Source organism: Elephas maximus, chromosome 21 (genome assembly GCF_024166365.1).
Source record: "Elephas maximus indicus isolate mEleMax1 chromosome 21, mEleMax1 primary haplotype, whole genome shotgun sequence".
Lineage (NCBI taxonomy): Eukaryota > Metazoa > Chordata > Mammalia > Proboscidea > Elephantidae > Elephas > Elephas maximus.
Window position 1 is genome coordinate 82432587 of NC_064839.1, and position 15010 is coordinate 82447596.

At 42.1% G+C, this 15010-nt stretch overlaps 1 protein-coding gene across 50 annotated transcripts; it reads left to right on the plus strand.

Moving 5' to 3' along the window:
• Positions 1 to 562: 562 nt before the first annotated feature.
• Positions 563 to 14503, plus strand: LOC126064888 (loricrin-like). Of its 50 annotated transcripts, none has more exons than XM_049864349.1 (5): positions 563 to 12780; positions 12823 to 13242; positions 13369 to 13410; positions 13495 to 13578; positions 13621 to 14503. In XM_049864349.1, the coding sequence occupies exons 1-5, from the start codon at positions 12515 to 12517 to the stop codon at positions 13892 to 13894; spliced, it is 1086 nt and encodes a 361-aa protein (XP_049720306.1). In that variant the 5' UTR covers positions 563 to 12514; the 3' UTR covers positions 13895 to 14503. The 50 variants fall into 50 exon arrangements, 49 of the variants coding, with proteins under 49 accessions (XP_049720306.1, XP_049720301.1, XP_049720317.1 ...); XM_049864344.1 differs by having other exon boundaries at positions 12823 to 13158; positions 13201 to 13242; positions 13369 to 13578; XM_049864360.1 differs by lacking the exon at positions 13369 to 13410 and having other exon boundaries at positions 12823 to 13158; positions 13201 to 13242.
• The last annotated feature ends 507 nt before the right edge of the window (positions 14504 to 15010 follow it).

The following is a 15010-nucleotide window of genomic DNA, read 5'->3' on the forward strand; positions in this document are numbered from 1 at the left end:
TGGCAGCCATTACCACTGAACAGTCTGGAGGTGGCTTTGGTAAACAAAAGCTGGACTCTTCTTCCTGTGGCTTCCGCCTGCCAGGCTGCTGTGCCAGCAGTGGTACATTTTGGTGGTCGAACCTAGAACATCTGGCAGGTTCACAGGTATGCTTTTTGCTGGGAACCTCTTTCAGACTTGCCACATTGGCAGTTTATACAGGATCTTCTCTCTGTGCTTTATTTATTTATTTGCTCTGCTTGCATTGTGGAATTATGGGTAGAGCTGCTTTAAATCAGAATTATGTTAAATAAGAATATTCGGAGAACATTTTGACCGGAAATAATGTGAACATTTCAGCATAAATAATCTAAGCTGAGTTGGCTCCTATATTTTGAAGTAGGAAGAACATCTTAGAGCGGTGCTCATGGTTCGGTTTGCTTTGCTGCAGATTAGGGTTAGTGACAGATTCCATCTGGCTGGAGCTGCATGCAGTCTCTCTATTGATTGGTTATATTGGGACTTCATGGGAGTGTCCTTCAAATCGCTTTTCCCAGCATTTTTTAAAGCTCCATGAGGGGGGGATTGAAAAAGAAAGAGGAAAAAGAGCCCTGCATTGCTTTAATTTTCGTTCAACATACAAAACATAGTTCTAAATTTTTAATTAGCTAAGTGAGTGGTAAAAAGGAAAAGTCATGTAACAAGCCTCGGTGAGCAGCTGGGACGTGTTGCCATGACGACAAGTTCAGGAGGCTGCCAGCGAGCGTGTCAATGGGTAACGTTGGGAGAGGCTTTGAAACAGCGCCTGCTAGCCACCGTGTGATTGGTCACGCCTCTGCCGTCTTTGTGTGAACCGGTGGATGCTGGGTAAGACCCAGAGCGAACACTCAGCTTGTCTCAAGGCTGCAATGAGGTAATGCTTCTAAATCTTCGGGGATTATGAGCTCCTGCCTCCAAAGACTGCAGTCTAGAGTGTTTTCATTCCTGTTTCAGTTAATTACTGACTATAACATGTTGAGAAATTTTACAGCCGCCTTTATTCATCCTTTTATGTGTGTATGTGTATATTATCGATAACTCACCACATTGCATATAGAATCTCAGGCGTGTTCTAAAAAAAGAGATAACCCTGCATATTAGTCATTCTGTGTAGAATCAACATTTTATTTGCTGACATTTGTGCCAGTATCTATTGGTGGATAACGATGTGATTGATTAAGGTGCATTTATGTTGGGTAAGCAATTTGTTCATTTCTAGAGACTATTTTGGCATTGATTACTTTTTAAAGTCTTTTATCTATGATAGGTCTATAGTAGGCATAGAGGGGGTTGTAAATGGTGTGGGATTTGCTTTGTCAGCATGTTCAGTTCATTACAGACACCTTGAAATTGGACCATTTATATCCTAATATTGATCTCATGTAGTCTTTCATTAATTGAAAATAATGTGGCTGCTCCAAAATTATCTGCTGAGTGATGGTTTGAGAGTTTAAACATAAAGCTTTAAAGGGAAACTGTACTTACAGGTGCAAAGATGCAGCAGTGTTTATGGGTGGTTCGTGAGGATCCATGACCTAACCCTAACCCCAGTTCTGCACGGCACAATGACTTGGATTCTCTCCGGGGAGTGTCAGCAGCTGGAGAACGGTTTATCTCACTAGTGGACAGTAACCTAGTGTCCCGGAAGGGTTAGGACGACATTTGTAATGGCTGTAACCAGGGCAGAAAGCTATGAGTTGGGATAGATGGCTTATGGTGTCACAGATAAAGAGCAGGTAAGCTAGCCTTTGGACTGGGCCAGCCAAGCTATCCTATTGCCACCATGTTGTATTTACCTTGCAAACAGTTCATAAAAATTTATAAGCCTTTACATTTATAAACAAAGAATAAAAGCACCTTCAGCAACAAGTAATGGTTTCTGCTGCTCTCCACAGTACAGTGAACCCTGCCAGCTGCCATGTGTTATTTGAGGTCAGCCACCAGCATGTGCTTGAACCTGGGTGGTTATCCAGCCCAGCCACTGCAGTTCATGAAATACAGGGCCACGTAGCAAGAGTCAGTCTTCAGCCTTGCTGCACACCACGCTTTATTCTCTCAAAGAATCAAAGTCTGGTTTAATTTTACTCATGGATATGGTTTTTGTTTGTAAGCTGGAAGGAAAAACGTTACCTAAATCACCTGAATATGGTCATATATCTAGGTTTTAAAAAAGTGGCTCAAAATACTTGTCGCAAAACAGACTCTTGGATTGTACCTTTCGCCAACATGTTGATTCTGCCTTGTGGCCCCAGTGCCAGAGCCAGCCGGCCTGTGCTTAGTTGGTGAATGGAGAGGCCCCTGAAGTAGGCTGGAGGCCTTTGTCTAAAACAAAGAGGGGTGCAGTGTCCCCATGAAGGATGCAGGAAAAATCCACCTGTTCATAAGACAGGCACTTTTTCTCTATGAAAATTTTTATTTTGTTACCTTCGTTTCTCTCGGAATAGGTTAATTGCATAGTTTCAAATCTCAAGCATGTTTTGCTAATTTAAGCAATTTTTAGGTTCATTAATGATTCAGAGTTTACATAAGATTAGATTTTAGAAAACAGTCCAATTGTTATTGGTAGAATTTGTTACCTTTGTTGTCTTGCAGACTGGAAAATTTCCTTAAAATTTAGAAATTATCATTCTTAATCTCTAGAGAGAGACATCTTTATTTTGTGAGTCAGAATCAACTTGATGGCAACGGGTACATGCTAACTTGTTTTCTTAATTCATTCGCAACATTCTAATCTTTTCTATTTAGGTGGTTAGGCATGTCTCTGTGGATCAGACTATGATATCGTGAAATCTCAATTATTAAGACATTTTTGAGCATTTAACACACGTACACTTAACAAGGTGAAGATTAAGTAAATAAAAAATAAGGAAATTCTCTGTTTAATTTACTATGTTTTACCAACTTTTGACTAATTGGAAAGCCCTCTTGAAGAGGACCAATTGCAAGTTCCAAGTAGCATGAGTCATTACATCTTGTGACAGTTTCCACAATAAAGCCTGAGTGATGCGAGGTCAGGTGCTCTTGGAGATTCATGGAGGACACAGTGTTACAGTCTTTCACGTTCATCACTGATATTATCAAATGAAACTAGTAGTTTAGCAAAAGGACTTTGCTCAAGAATAATGAACAATTGAAATTGATAACAGTGTTGATCTGTAAAGCTTTCAAAGATACGACCCTTTAGGAAAATCTAGAGAAAAAAATACTTTTAGATAATATGAGGGGTTCAAGAAATTAAAAAATACTTTTCTTTACAAATTTACCCTTTAGCAATTGTTGCAGAATGTAATTAATGTAATTTATATCACGTGTCTGTCAGTTTGTCATACTGTGGGGGCTTGTTTGTTGCTGTGATCCTGGAAGCTATGCCACTGGTATTCAGATACCAGCAGGGTCACCCATGGAGGACAGGTTTCAGCTGAGCTTCCAGACTAAGACAGACTAGGAAGAAGGACCCAGCAGTCTACTTCTGAAAAGCATTAGCCAGTGAAAACCTTATGAATAGCAGCGGAACATTGTCTGATATAGTGCTGGAAGATGAGCCCCCCAGGTTGGAAGATGACTGGGGAAGAGCTGCCTCCTCAAAGTAGAGTCAACCTTAATGACATGGAGGGCGTAAAGCTTTTGGGACCTTCATTTGCTGATGTGGCACAATTCAAACAAAATGAGAAGAAACAGCTGCAAACACCCATTAATACTTGGAACCTGGAATGTATGAAGTAGGAATCTAGGAAAATTGGAAATCATCAAAAATGAAATGGAATGCATAAGCATCAATATCCTAGGCATTAGTGAGCTGAAATGGACTGGTATTGGCCATTTTGAATTGGACAGTCATATAGTCTACTATGCTGGGGGAGGAATGGTGTTGCATTCATCGTCAAAAAGAACATTTCAAGATCTATCCTGAAGTACAACACTGTCAGTGATAGGATAATATCCATATGCCTTCAAGGAAGACCAGTTAATACGGCTGTTATTCAAATTTACGCACCAACTACTAGGGCCAAAGATGAAAAAATAAAAGATTTTTATCAGCTGCTACAGTCTGAAATTGATTGAACATGCAACCAAGATGCATTGATAATTACTGATGATTGGAATGCAAAAATTGGAAACAAAGAAGAAGGATCGGTAGTTGGAAAATATGGCCTTGGTGATAGAAACAATGCTGGAGATCGAATGATAGAATTTTGCAGGACTAATGAGTTCTCTGTTGCAAATGCCTTCTTTCACCAATATAAACAGTGACTATACACATGGACCTCGCCAGATGGAACGCACAGAAATCAAATTGGCCACATCTGTGGAGACGATGGAAAAGCTCAATATCATCAGTCTGTGCCAAGAAATATGGAAGACAGCTTCCTGGCCAATTGACTGGAAGAGATCCATATTTATGCCTATTCCCAAGAAAGGTGATCCAACCGAATGTGGAAGTTATAGAACAATATCCTTAATATCACATGCAAGCAAAATTTTGCTGAAGATTATTCAAAAATGGCTGCAGCAGTATATCGACAGGGAACTGCCTGAAATTCAGGCCGGTTTCAGAAGAGGACGTGGAACCAGGAATATCATTGCTGATGTCAGATGGATCCTGGCTGAAAGCAAAGAATACCAGAAGGATGTTTACCTGTGTTTTATTGACTATGCAAAGGCATTCAACTGTGTGGAACCTAACAAACTATGGATGACACTGAGAAGAATGGGAATTCCAGAACACTTAATTGTGCCCATGAGGAACCTTTACATAGATCAAGAGGCAGTTGTCTGGACAGAACAATGGGATACTGATTGGCTTAAAGTCAGAAAAGGTGTGCGTCAGGGTTGTACTCTTTCACCATACCTATTCAATCTGTATGCTGAGCAAATAATCTGAGAAGGTGGACTATATGAAGAAGAACGGGGCATCAGGATTGGAGGAAAACTCATTAACAACTTGCATTATGCAGATAACACAACCTTGCTTGCTAAAAGTGAAAAGGACTTGAAGCGCTTACTAATGAAGATCAAAGACCACAGCCTTCAGTATGGATTACACCTCAACATAAAGAAAACAAAAATCCTCACAACTGGACCATGAACAACATCATGATAAATGGAGAAAAGATGGACGTTTTCAAGGATTTCATTTTACTTGTATCGACAATCAACAGCCATGGAAGCAGCAGTCAAGAAATCAAAAGACACATTGCATTGGGTAAATCTGCTACAAAGGACCTTTTTAAAGTGTCGAAGAGCAAAGATGTCACCTTGAAGATTAAGGTGCGCCTGACTCAAGCCATGGTATTTTCAGTCGCATCATATGCATATGAAAGCTGGACAGTGAATAAGGATGACTGATGAAGCATTGACACCTTTGAATCATGTTGTCGGAGAAGAATATTGAATATACCATGGATTGCCAAAAGAACGAACAAATCTGTCTTGGAAGAAGTGCGGCCAGAATGCTCCTTAGAGGCAAGGATGGTGAGACTGCGTCTTACATACTTTGGACATGTTGTCAGGAGGGATCAGTCCCTGGAGAAGGACATCATGCTTGGCAGAGTACAGGGTCAGTGGAAAAGAGGGAGACCCTCAACGAGGTGGATTGACACAGTGGCTGCAACAATGAGCTCAAGCATAATGATTGTAAGGATGGCGCAGGACCAGGCAGTGTTTCGTTCCGTTGTGTATAGGGTCACTATGAGTTGGAACTGACTTGGTGGGACCTAACAACAGCAACATATCATTAAATTGTATACCTGAAAAATACTGAAATGGCAAGTGTTGTGTTATATATATATTTACAACTGTTTTTCAAAGTTCGGCCTTTACAAACAAATCACCAGCCTCCCATGTTTATAAAACGGGCTTCCAGTGAGCAGTTAGTTAGGTGCCATGGAGTCGGTTCAGCAGTAGAAACAAACATTTTTGTGGGGAAAGCAAAAGTTTAAAAGGAAGAGAATAAAATCAGGGACTGTGGAAGGCAGAATACTAAGAGTATTAGGCTTTGTAGTTGGACAAAATCCTAACTTTTCTTCATTCCCTCTGTGTAGCTTTTGGTCGCTTACTTTCTCTAAGCTGATTCTTTGCCTGTATTCACCAATCAGAAAGGCAGTGCCTTCTCCCAGGGGCCTCAGGGGAGAGGAGGGAGACCATCTGAGAGACCAGGACCTTTAAAGAAGTTCCTCCACACAGAGACAGGAGGAGCAGGGAGGACTTGTACCACCAACTAAGAAAAACATGGCCTCTGTTCTCATGGGCTAGTCTCATGGACTTCATTATGACATCAAAAAAATTGCATTTGTGTGATACACAGTAAATAAAATGCCGTTAAAATAAATGACACAGCTTATTGTAATAAGGAACATAAGTTAAATGCTGATTTCATCCATTTAAAAATGTTGTATCATTTCTAATATGATTAAAATAAAACCTCATGATTTCACAGTACGATAATTCAGAATTTTAAGCATTGAAATGGGGACTAGTCTGAAATGTACTTTTGTTCCATTTATGAAGAAAGAGTTTCTGGTTGAATTAACAGCACTGGAAAGTACGCATAGGCGAGCATCTGCATTAGAGAATAAACTTTGCAAGTCACGTTCGTCAGTCATTTGGTTGGGTTACTAAGGAATACTCAGATGTTAATTTACAAAAGGACTGATTTTCAGGTCTTTACGACATAGAATCACATTTATTATGGTGTAATTTATACATTTGTGTCACTTAACAGGTCAAATCCTTTTGTCTTTAGGAGCTAATTTTTAGATTGAATATATGGTGAGGTTGTGCATAATGCTGTAATGCTGGAATAACTAATACTGTCTTTATGAATGATTATGTTTGTCTTGGAAACCCTGGTGGCGTAGTGGTTAAGTGCTATGGCTGCTGACCAAGAAGTCGGCAGTTTGAATCCGCCAGGCACTCCTTGGAAACTCCATCGGCAGTTCTACCCTATCCTAGAGGGTTGCTATGAGTTGGAATTGACTTGACGACAGTGTGTTTGGTTTGGTTTGGTTATGTTTGTCTTGGCACCCTTGAGTTGGTAGCATGTTATTTGTAGGTAGAGGGAACCATGTCTTAGTCTTTCTTTTGTCTTTGTAGTACCTAACCCAGTGTTATGTATAAAATAGGTACTGATACATATAGTATTTATCTGTTAAAAATTAGAAGGATTTTTATTTGGAAAAGTTACCCCTAACCACAGAAGTAGGAAATGGAAGGTTTCTGTGAGGTCTGATATGTTACATATTGAATTTTCTTATCACCACATAGTGTTTCTCGTCTTTACCCATTTCCTCTTTTAATCAACATAAAAATCTTATATTCATCCCAAGATTTGAAATTGCAATAAAAAGAAATATCGTGGTTTATTTAAGTCAAAGCAATTATGTGGTATGTACGTGCCTCTTATCCACTTTTAACCCACATATTTCTGTATGTTCCTGGTGTGCACAGGGGTGATGAGGAATGGTGACAGTGCATGGGTTGGGGACACTGTACAGAGCCACATTTGAATTCTGGATGTACCATGTACTCGCTGGATGATGTAGAACAAATTTTGTAGCTGTGGCTCTTTAAATGAGGATTATGCCTATATCCCATGGTTGTACTGAACTAGCTAACATACATAAAATGGGGGCATTGGTGGTTCAGTGGTAGAATTCTCATCTTGCATGCAGGAAACGTGGATTCAGTCCCTACCCAGCACACCTCATGCGCAGACACCACCCATCCTCTGTCAGTGGAGGCTTGTGTGTTGCCATGATGCTGAACAGGTTTCAGCAGAGCTTCCAGACTAAGACAGCCTAAAAAGAAGGGCTTGGTGAATGACTTCTGAAAATCTGTCAGTAAAAACTCCATGGATTGTAACGGTCCGACCCCCAACCAATCATCAGGAGCAGGACTGGACAGATTTTGTTTCAGTGTGCGTGGGGTTGCCTTGAGTTGGCCAACTTGACGTTACCTAACAACAACATATGTAAAGTGCCTGACATACACCAAAAAACCAAACCAAACCCATTGTCAGAGAGTTGATTCCAACTCATGACGACCCTATAGGACAGAGTAGAGCTGCCCCATAGAGCTTCCAAGGAGTGACTGGTGTGTTCGAACTGCCGACCTTTTGGTTCACATCTGTACTCTTAACCGCTGTGTTAGTACTCTTTATCTCCTTTTTGCATTTAATTGCTAAAATGACCAAAGTCTTTTAGATCTAATGGAATACCTTTCCTGCTGCAATAGAAGAAAAACGATTGTTTTCTTCAATTCTGACTAATAAATTATTCTAGAAGAATATGTTTCTGATATGATAAAAAATACATTGCTTGTACTTTTCATGGTTTTATCAGTTCAGAAATAGGAATGCAATTAATATCAACATATTGGAATATTAGGGTTCATTACTGGGAAGTCACAGGGGAGAAAAGGAACATCACACAGAAAGTGCTTATTCTGGCAGTCACGGTTAGGGTGGATTGAAGAAACCAGCAGAAGGCTTTCTCAGTAGTCCAGGTGAAAGCCAAAGAGGCTGTGACCTAGCCGGTAGCAACAAAGACAAGGGGCAGATTTAGATACATTCAGAGGTGAATAGACTGGCTTTATTGACTGTTTAGATTATGGGGGAGGGGGCCATCAGTGAATTTTAGCTCAGGTGACCCTCTCAATGGTTGTGGTACAAGCCAAGCTAAGGGATAGAAGAGATAGCAGGATTTATGGGAAAGATGACTATCTTAGTCATGTAGTGCTACTGTAACAGAAATACCACAAGTGGATGGCTCTAACAAACAGAAATTTATTCTCGCACAGTTTAGGAGGCTGCAAGTCTGAATGTAGGGCGCCAGCTCCAGGAGAAGGCTTTTTCTCTCTGTCAGTTCTGGGGGAAGGTCCTTGTCATCAATCTTACCCTGGTCTAGGAGGTTCTCAGTGCAGGATATGCTCTGCTCCTGGCTGCTCTTGCTTGGTGGTAATGAGGTCCTTCTCCTCTCTGCTTGCTTCTCTCTTTTGTACCTCAAAAGGGATTGACTTAAGATATAACATAATCCTGTAGGTTATGTCCTGCCTCATTAATACCATAGAAAACCAAAATCAAACCCAGTGCCGTTGAGTCGATTCCAACTCATAGCGACCCTATACCATAAAACTCAGTAGAGGTTAGGATTTACAACACACAGGAAAATTATATCAATCAAAAAATGAAGGACAGTCACACAATACTGGGAATCCTGGCCTAGCCAAGTTGACACACATTTTGAGGGGGGGGGCACGATTCAATCATAACAATAACAAATTCAGTTTTGGACATGTTGAGTTTGAGTATTAGGGGTTCATTGTTGGAACGCTCGCTAGGTGAAGTTGTCTGGTGAGGAAAAAAAGACAGATGTGGGTTCGGAAGTCAGGGGAGAGCTTTAGGACCCGAGAGGGCACTTTGGTCACCATCAACTACAGGCAGTGATGGTTGCATCCGGGCAGTAGTGGGAATACCTCCATGGGGGATGGAGCTGGAGAAGAGAGGAGGCTGAGGCTGGAGCCCCTTGTGAGTGTTACTTTCTAGGGCAAGCAGAGGAAACATTTAGGGAATGGACGCTAGATATGAATTTAGAATCCATATATATATATATATATATTTTTTTTTTTTTTAACAATTTACACATGACTGGTTTTTCCAGCGGAAGTGATAAGGCAACTGTTTGGAACTGAAAAGCCAAAGCTGGAAAGAACCACAGTCATCTAATGAGTTCCTCTTCATTTGATTGATAAACTCATGGGTCTCCTGAGTCAGTCGGAGGCCCTTCCACTTCATCGTCACACGCCCTTCCAGCGATGCAAAATCTGTGCAGAAGCTGTTCTAGATGGTGGCTACATGCTCAGGCCAAACCTCACAATTCACTTTAGCCTTAATGAAATCAAAGTACTGCAGATGGCTGTGGAAAACAGAAGGCACTAAACACCAAAGCAGAACCATAGAATTAAAAACGGTTTTTATTCAGCTTGGATATGAGTACGTAAACAAGCTTATAATTAAAAGGAATAACCTAAGACTCATGTGGACTTCCTGACCTAATCTTCTAGGTACTTTTGAAAGCTATTAACAGATTGTTTTTAATATTGTCAAACTTAGCTTCAAAATTTTTCTCTTTTCCATAATATAACTCTATCAATTTCACAGCTATTATGATTGCTTATCGTTAAAACCATGGCATCAGGATTGGAGGAGGACTCATTAACAACCTGCGTTATGCAGATGACACAACCTTGCTTGCTGAAAGTGAAGAGGACTTGACACACTTACTAATGAAGATCAAAGACCACAACCTTCAGTATGGATTACACCTCAACATAAAGAAAACAAAAATCCTCACAACTGGACCAATGAGCAACATCATGATAAACAGAGAAAAGATTGAAGTTATCAAGGATTTTATTTTACTTGGATCCACAATCAACAGCCATGGAAGCAGCAGTCAAGAAATCAAAAGACGCATTGCATTGGGCAAATCTGCTGCAAAGGACCTCTTCAAAGTGTTGAAGAGCAAAGATGTCACCCTGAAGACGAAGGTGCGCCTGACCCAAGCCATGGTATTTTCAATCACATCATATGCATGTGAAAGCTGGACAATGAATAAGGAAGACTGAAGAAGAGTTGAGGCCTTTGAATTGTGGTGTTGGCGAAAAATATTGAATATACCATGGACTGGCAAAAGAACGAACAAATCTGTCTTGGAAGAAGTGCGGCCAGAATGCTCCTTAGAGGCAAGGATGGTGAGACTGCGTCTTACATACTTTGGACATGTTGTCAGGAGGGATCAGTCCCTGGAGAAGGACATCATGCTTGGCAGAGTAAAGGGTCAGCGGAAAATTGGAAGACCCTCAACGAGGTGGATTGACGCAGTGACTGCAACAATGAGCTCAAACATAACAATGATTTTAAGGATGGCGCAGGACTGGGCAGTGTTTTGTTCTGTTGTGCATAGGGTTGCTATGAGTCGGAACCGACTTGACGGCACCTAACAACAAGAACAACATCATTAAAACCATTTATTAACTACATGACCTTGGGCAAGTTCTCTGAACCTTCTGGATTTCATCCATAAAATGGGGATAATAGTATGTTTCAGAAATTCTGTGAGAAATAAATGGAATGTCATGTGTAAAGCCCTTTTGATAATGCTTGGCACATATAGGTACTCAGTGAAATGTGGTTACTATTTTTGTTTTGGGGATTCTTAATTGGAGGAAGGAAAGGAGAAAGTACTCTGAGGTACTGGGCAGGCATTAGAAGTGAAAGGAAGTGGTGAAAGCTGCCAGGGGTGTGTGCAAACGAGGGAAAGGGCTTACAGTGGGATTATTGGAAGAGTGAATGGTACGAGAGGAGGAAAGGGGAGCATGGTAGTATTTGGTTCCCTTGAGGATGAGTGAAGCACAGGCAGAAAAGACAGTGAACGTACATGGCCACCCGGGGTGCTGTTCATGCCTGACAGTTGAGTGCTTGGGACTGAAGGATTGCCAGCATTAGGGAATTGGTTGAGTGCCTTATGCTCTAATTGTTGTGTTTTGTTTTGTTTTTTCTTCTTCTGAAATCAGACATAGGTGGATTGTAGGATATGGTGAAAATGGTGATACTAAGGAGAGCAGTTAGAACCCTACATTAGATTAAAAGGATCATCAGCTTCTGCTTATGAAAAATATAGTGGTTAAAATGTATGGAAATGTTAAAACTTATAAACATAAATCAGCAGCTTAGTAATGGTGATCTTGAAAAGTGAAATATGAAAACTCATGTTTTTTAAAGCAAAAGAAGACAAAATGAGAAAGACAAAGATTAAGGAATAACAGAAAAGAAAATGAGGCAACCTGGTTAGAAGTTAGAAAGCACATCTATAAATCAATTGATACACACTAAGGAAATAGCTGAAAGCCAGCATGGTAGTTGAAAAGTAAATGGTTAAAACCTTATATTAATAAAAAAGTTATTGGGGTCAGTATGGGCTGGGGGACAGCTTCAGGATGTGTGTAGGTCTGCAAATACCTGCGCCCCACCCCCTCCTGCCTGTCTGAAACGGAACCCAGTCATTCTCAGACATTTGGACTTCACAGACCAAGAACATTTTGATAAAAATTGTGCGGACCAGCAGAAGAGGGCCTGTTCTTAGTTCACTCAGGTAAGGACATTTTATTATTTTTAACTGCCACCTATTATCGCCATCACTGTGTTAAAACAGAGGACGTTTCACATGCACACGTGTGTGCACACACACGGGAAGGGGCAGTGGTGGTTCAGTGGCAGAATTCTCCTTCCACACAGGAGTCCCAGGTTCGATTCCTGGCTGATGCACCTCATAAGCAGCACCGCTCATCTGTGAGTGCAGGCTTGTGTGGTGCTATCACAGCGACCAGGTCTGTCGGTGGAGGCTCGTGTGGTGTTATCACGGTGACCAGGTCTGCCGGTGGAGGCTCGTGTGGTGTTATCACAGCGACCAGGTCTGTTGGTGGAGGCTCGTGTGGTGTTATGACGGTGACCAGGTCTGTCGGTGGAGGCTCGTGTGGTGTTATGACGGTGACCAGGTCTGTTGGTGGAGGCTCGTGTGATGTTATCACGGTGACCAGGTCTGTGAGTGGAGGCTCGTGTGGTGGTATGACGGTGACCAGGTCTGTCGGTGGAGGCTCGTGTGGTGTTATGACGGTGACCAGGTCTGTCGGTGGAGGCTCGTGTGATGTTATGATGGTGACCAGGTCTGTGAGTGGAGGCTCGTGTGGTGTTGTGACGGTGACCAGGTATGCCGGTGGAGGCTCGTGTGGTGTTATGACGGTGACCAGGTCTGTGAGTGGAGGCTTGTGTGGTGTTATGACGGTGACCAGGTCTGTCGGTGGAGGCTCATCTGGTGGTATGATGGTGACCAGGTCTGCCAGTGGAGGCTCGTGTGGTGTTATGACGGTGACCAGGTCTGCGGGTGGAGGCTCATGTGGTGTTATGACGGTGACCAGGTCTGTCGGTGGAGGCTCGTGTGATGTTATGATGGTGACCAGGTCTGTGAGTGGAGGCTCGTGTGGTGTTATGACGGTGACCAGGTCTGTCGGTGGAGGCTCATGTGGTGGTATGACGGTGACCAGGTCTGTCGGTGGAGGCTCGTGTGGTGTTATGACGGTGACCAGGTCTGTCGGTGGAGGCTCATGTGGTGGTATGACGGTGACCAGGTCTGTTGGTGGAGGTTCATGTGATGTTATGACGGTGACCAGGTCTGTCAGTGGAGGCTCATGTGATGTTATGACGGTGACCAGGTCTGTCAGTGGAGGCTTGCATGAAGTTATGACGGTGACCAGGTCTGTGAGTGGAGGCTCGTGTGATGTTATGACGGTGACCAGGTCTGTCGGTGGAGGCTCATGTGATGTTATGATGGTGACCAGGTCTGTCAGTGGAGGCTTGCGTGAAGTTATGACGGTGACCAGGTCTGTGAGTGGAGGCTCGTGTGATGTTATGACGGTGACCAGGTCTGTCGGTGGAGGCTCATGTGATGTTATGATGGTGACCAGGTCTGTGAGTGGAGGCTCGTGTGGTGTTATGACGGTGACCAGGTCTGTCAGTGGAGGCTCATGTGGTGGTATGACGGTGACCAGGTCTGTCGGTGGAGGCTCATGTGGTGGTATGACGGTGACCAGGTCTGTCGGTGGAGGCTCATGTGGTGGTATGACGGTGACCAGGTCTGTCGGTGGAGGCTCATGTGATGTTATGATGGTGACCAGGTCTGTCAGTGGAGGCTTGCATGAAGTTATGACGGTGACCGGGTCTGTGAGTGGAGGCTCGTGTGATGTTATGACGGTGACCAGGTCTGTCGGTGGAGGCTCTTGTGATGTGATGACAGTGACCAGGTTTCAGTGGAGGCTCTTGTGATGTTATGATGGTGAACAGGTTTCAGTGGAGCTTGCAGACTATGAGAGACTAAGAAGAAAGGCCTGGCAATATATATTTGAAAACCAGCCAGTGAAACCTCTATAGATCACAGTAGTCCAATCTGCAACTGATGATGAGAATGGTGCAGGACTAGGCAAGGCTTTGTTTCATTGTGTATAGGGTTACTGCTAGTTGGGACCGACTTGACAACAGCTAAGAACAATAACATTCTTATGAAAAAAAAGTCTGTATTGTCCTGATTGGTCCTTTTTTTTAAGCACACTAGTGAAGTAGTGTCTCACACAGGCACAGGTCTGTATACCGGAGCGTGGAAAGTGCTGGCCAGCTGGTGTTTTCCCTGCCTGTGGGTGACTGTCCAGGACAGCTTGGGGGACAGAGATCCTACCACTTCCACTGCTGCAAACACAGTGCTGAAGAGGCTGTATCTTTCCAGACCCTTGGGGGTCCCCACCTCAAACTAGTTATCAAAAGGATCTTTGTTACTTGGAGATTCAGGTCTTCTTTTGTTTGAATCTAGGTTGGGTTGGGAGGGGGTGAGGATAGAGGGGATAAAAAATACATGGTAAAACAAAGAAGGTGAAATTTTAAACACAAGTGCATATGACTTGAAGCTATACAGGCAAAAATATTTTAGATTTGCGTAAAGCAATAGTATGTAACATCACAAGGGGAATAATGTTTTTCTTTATCCGTCATTTGTTCTTAAAACAAGCCTTTTATGGGCTGTGGAACCTGAAAGAGGCTAGTTTTGTTATTCCTATGAGAATTGACTCCATTGTAACAAAATATGAATGAGATAGACATGCTGATTTTTAAAAGTTAGAAAAATTTACTAATTTGAACGGATCAGTAGAGTATAATCTCCATCAGCGTATATCTACTTTAAAAAGACAGTAGCAAAAAAAAAGATAATGAAGTTTTAAAACTTAGTATGGCAGTGGTTTATCAGTGAGGAAAGGGGTAAGAAGATAAAGCCTGAGTAAACAAATGTACCATGATTCTTTTATTATAAAGATAACATTATTATTGTTATCGATACCTTTTGTTGAAAACTTTTGCAAATTTAGAATTATTTCTATTAGCAGCTTAATATTT

What these genes read in the sequence shown, in the direction of transcription:
- LOC126064888 (XM_049864318.1), top strand. Translation starts at nt 12,515, where the DNA reads ATGACGGTGACCAGGTCTGTCGGTGGAGGCTCGTGTGGTGTTATGACG. An exon ending in GGTGTTGTGACGGTGACCAG is followed by an intron (nt 12,781 to 12,822) that starts GTATGCCGGTGG and finishes GACGGTGACCAG; the next exon opens with GTCTGTGAGTGGAGGCTTGT. An exon ending in GGTGTTATGACGGTGACCAG is followed by an intron (nt 13,579 to 13,620) that starts GTCTGTCAGTGG and finishes GACGGTGACCAG; the next exon opens with GTCTGTCGGTGGAGGCTCAT.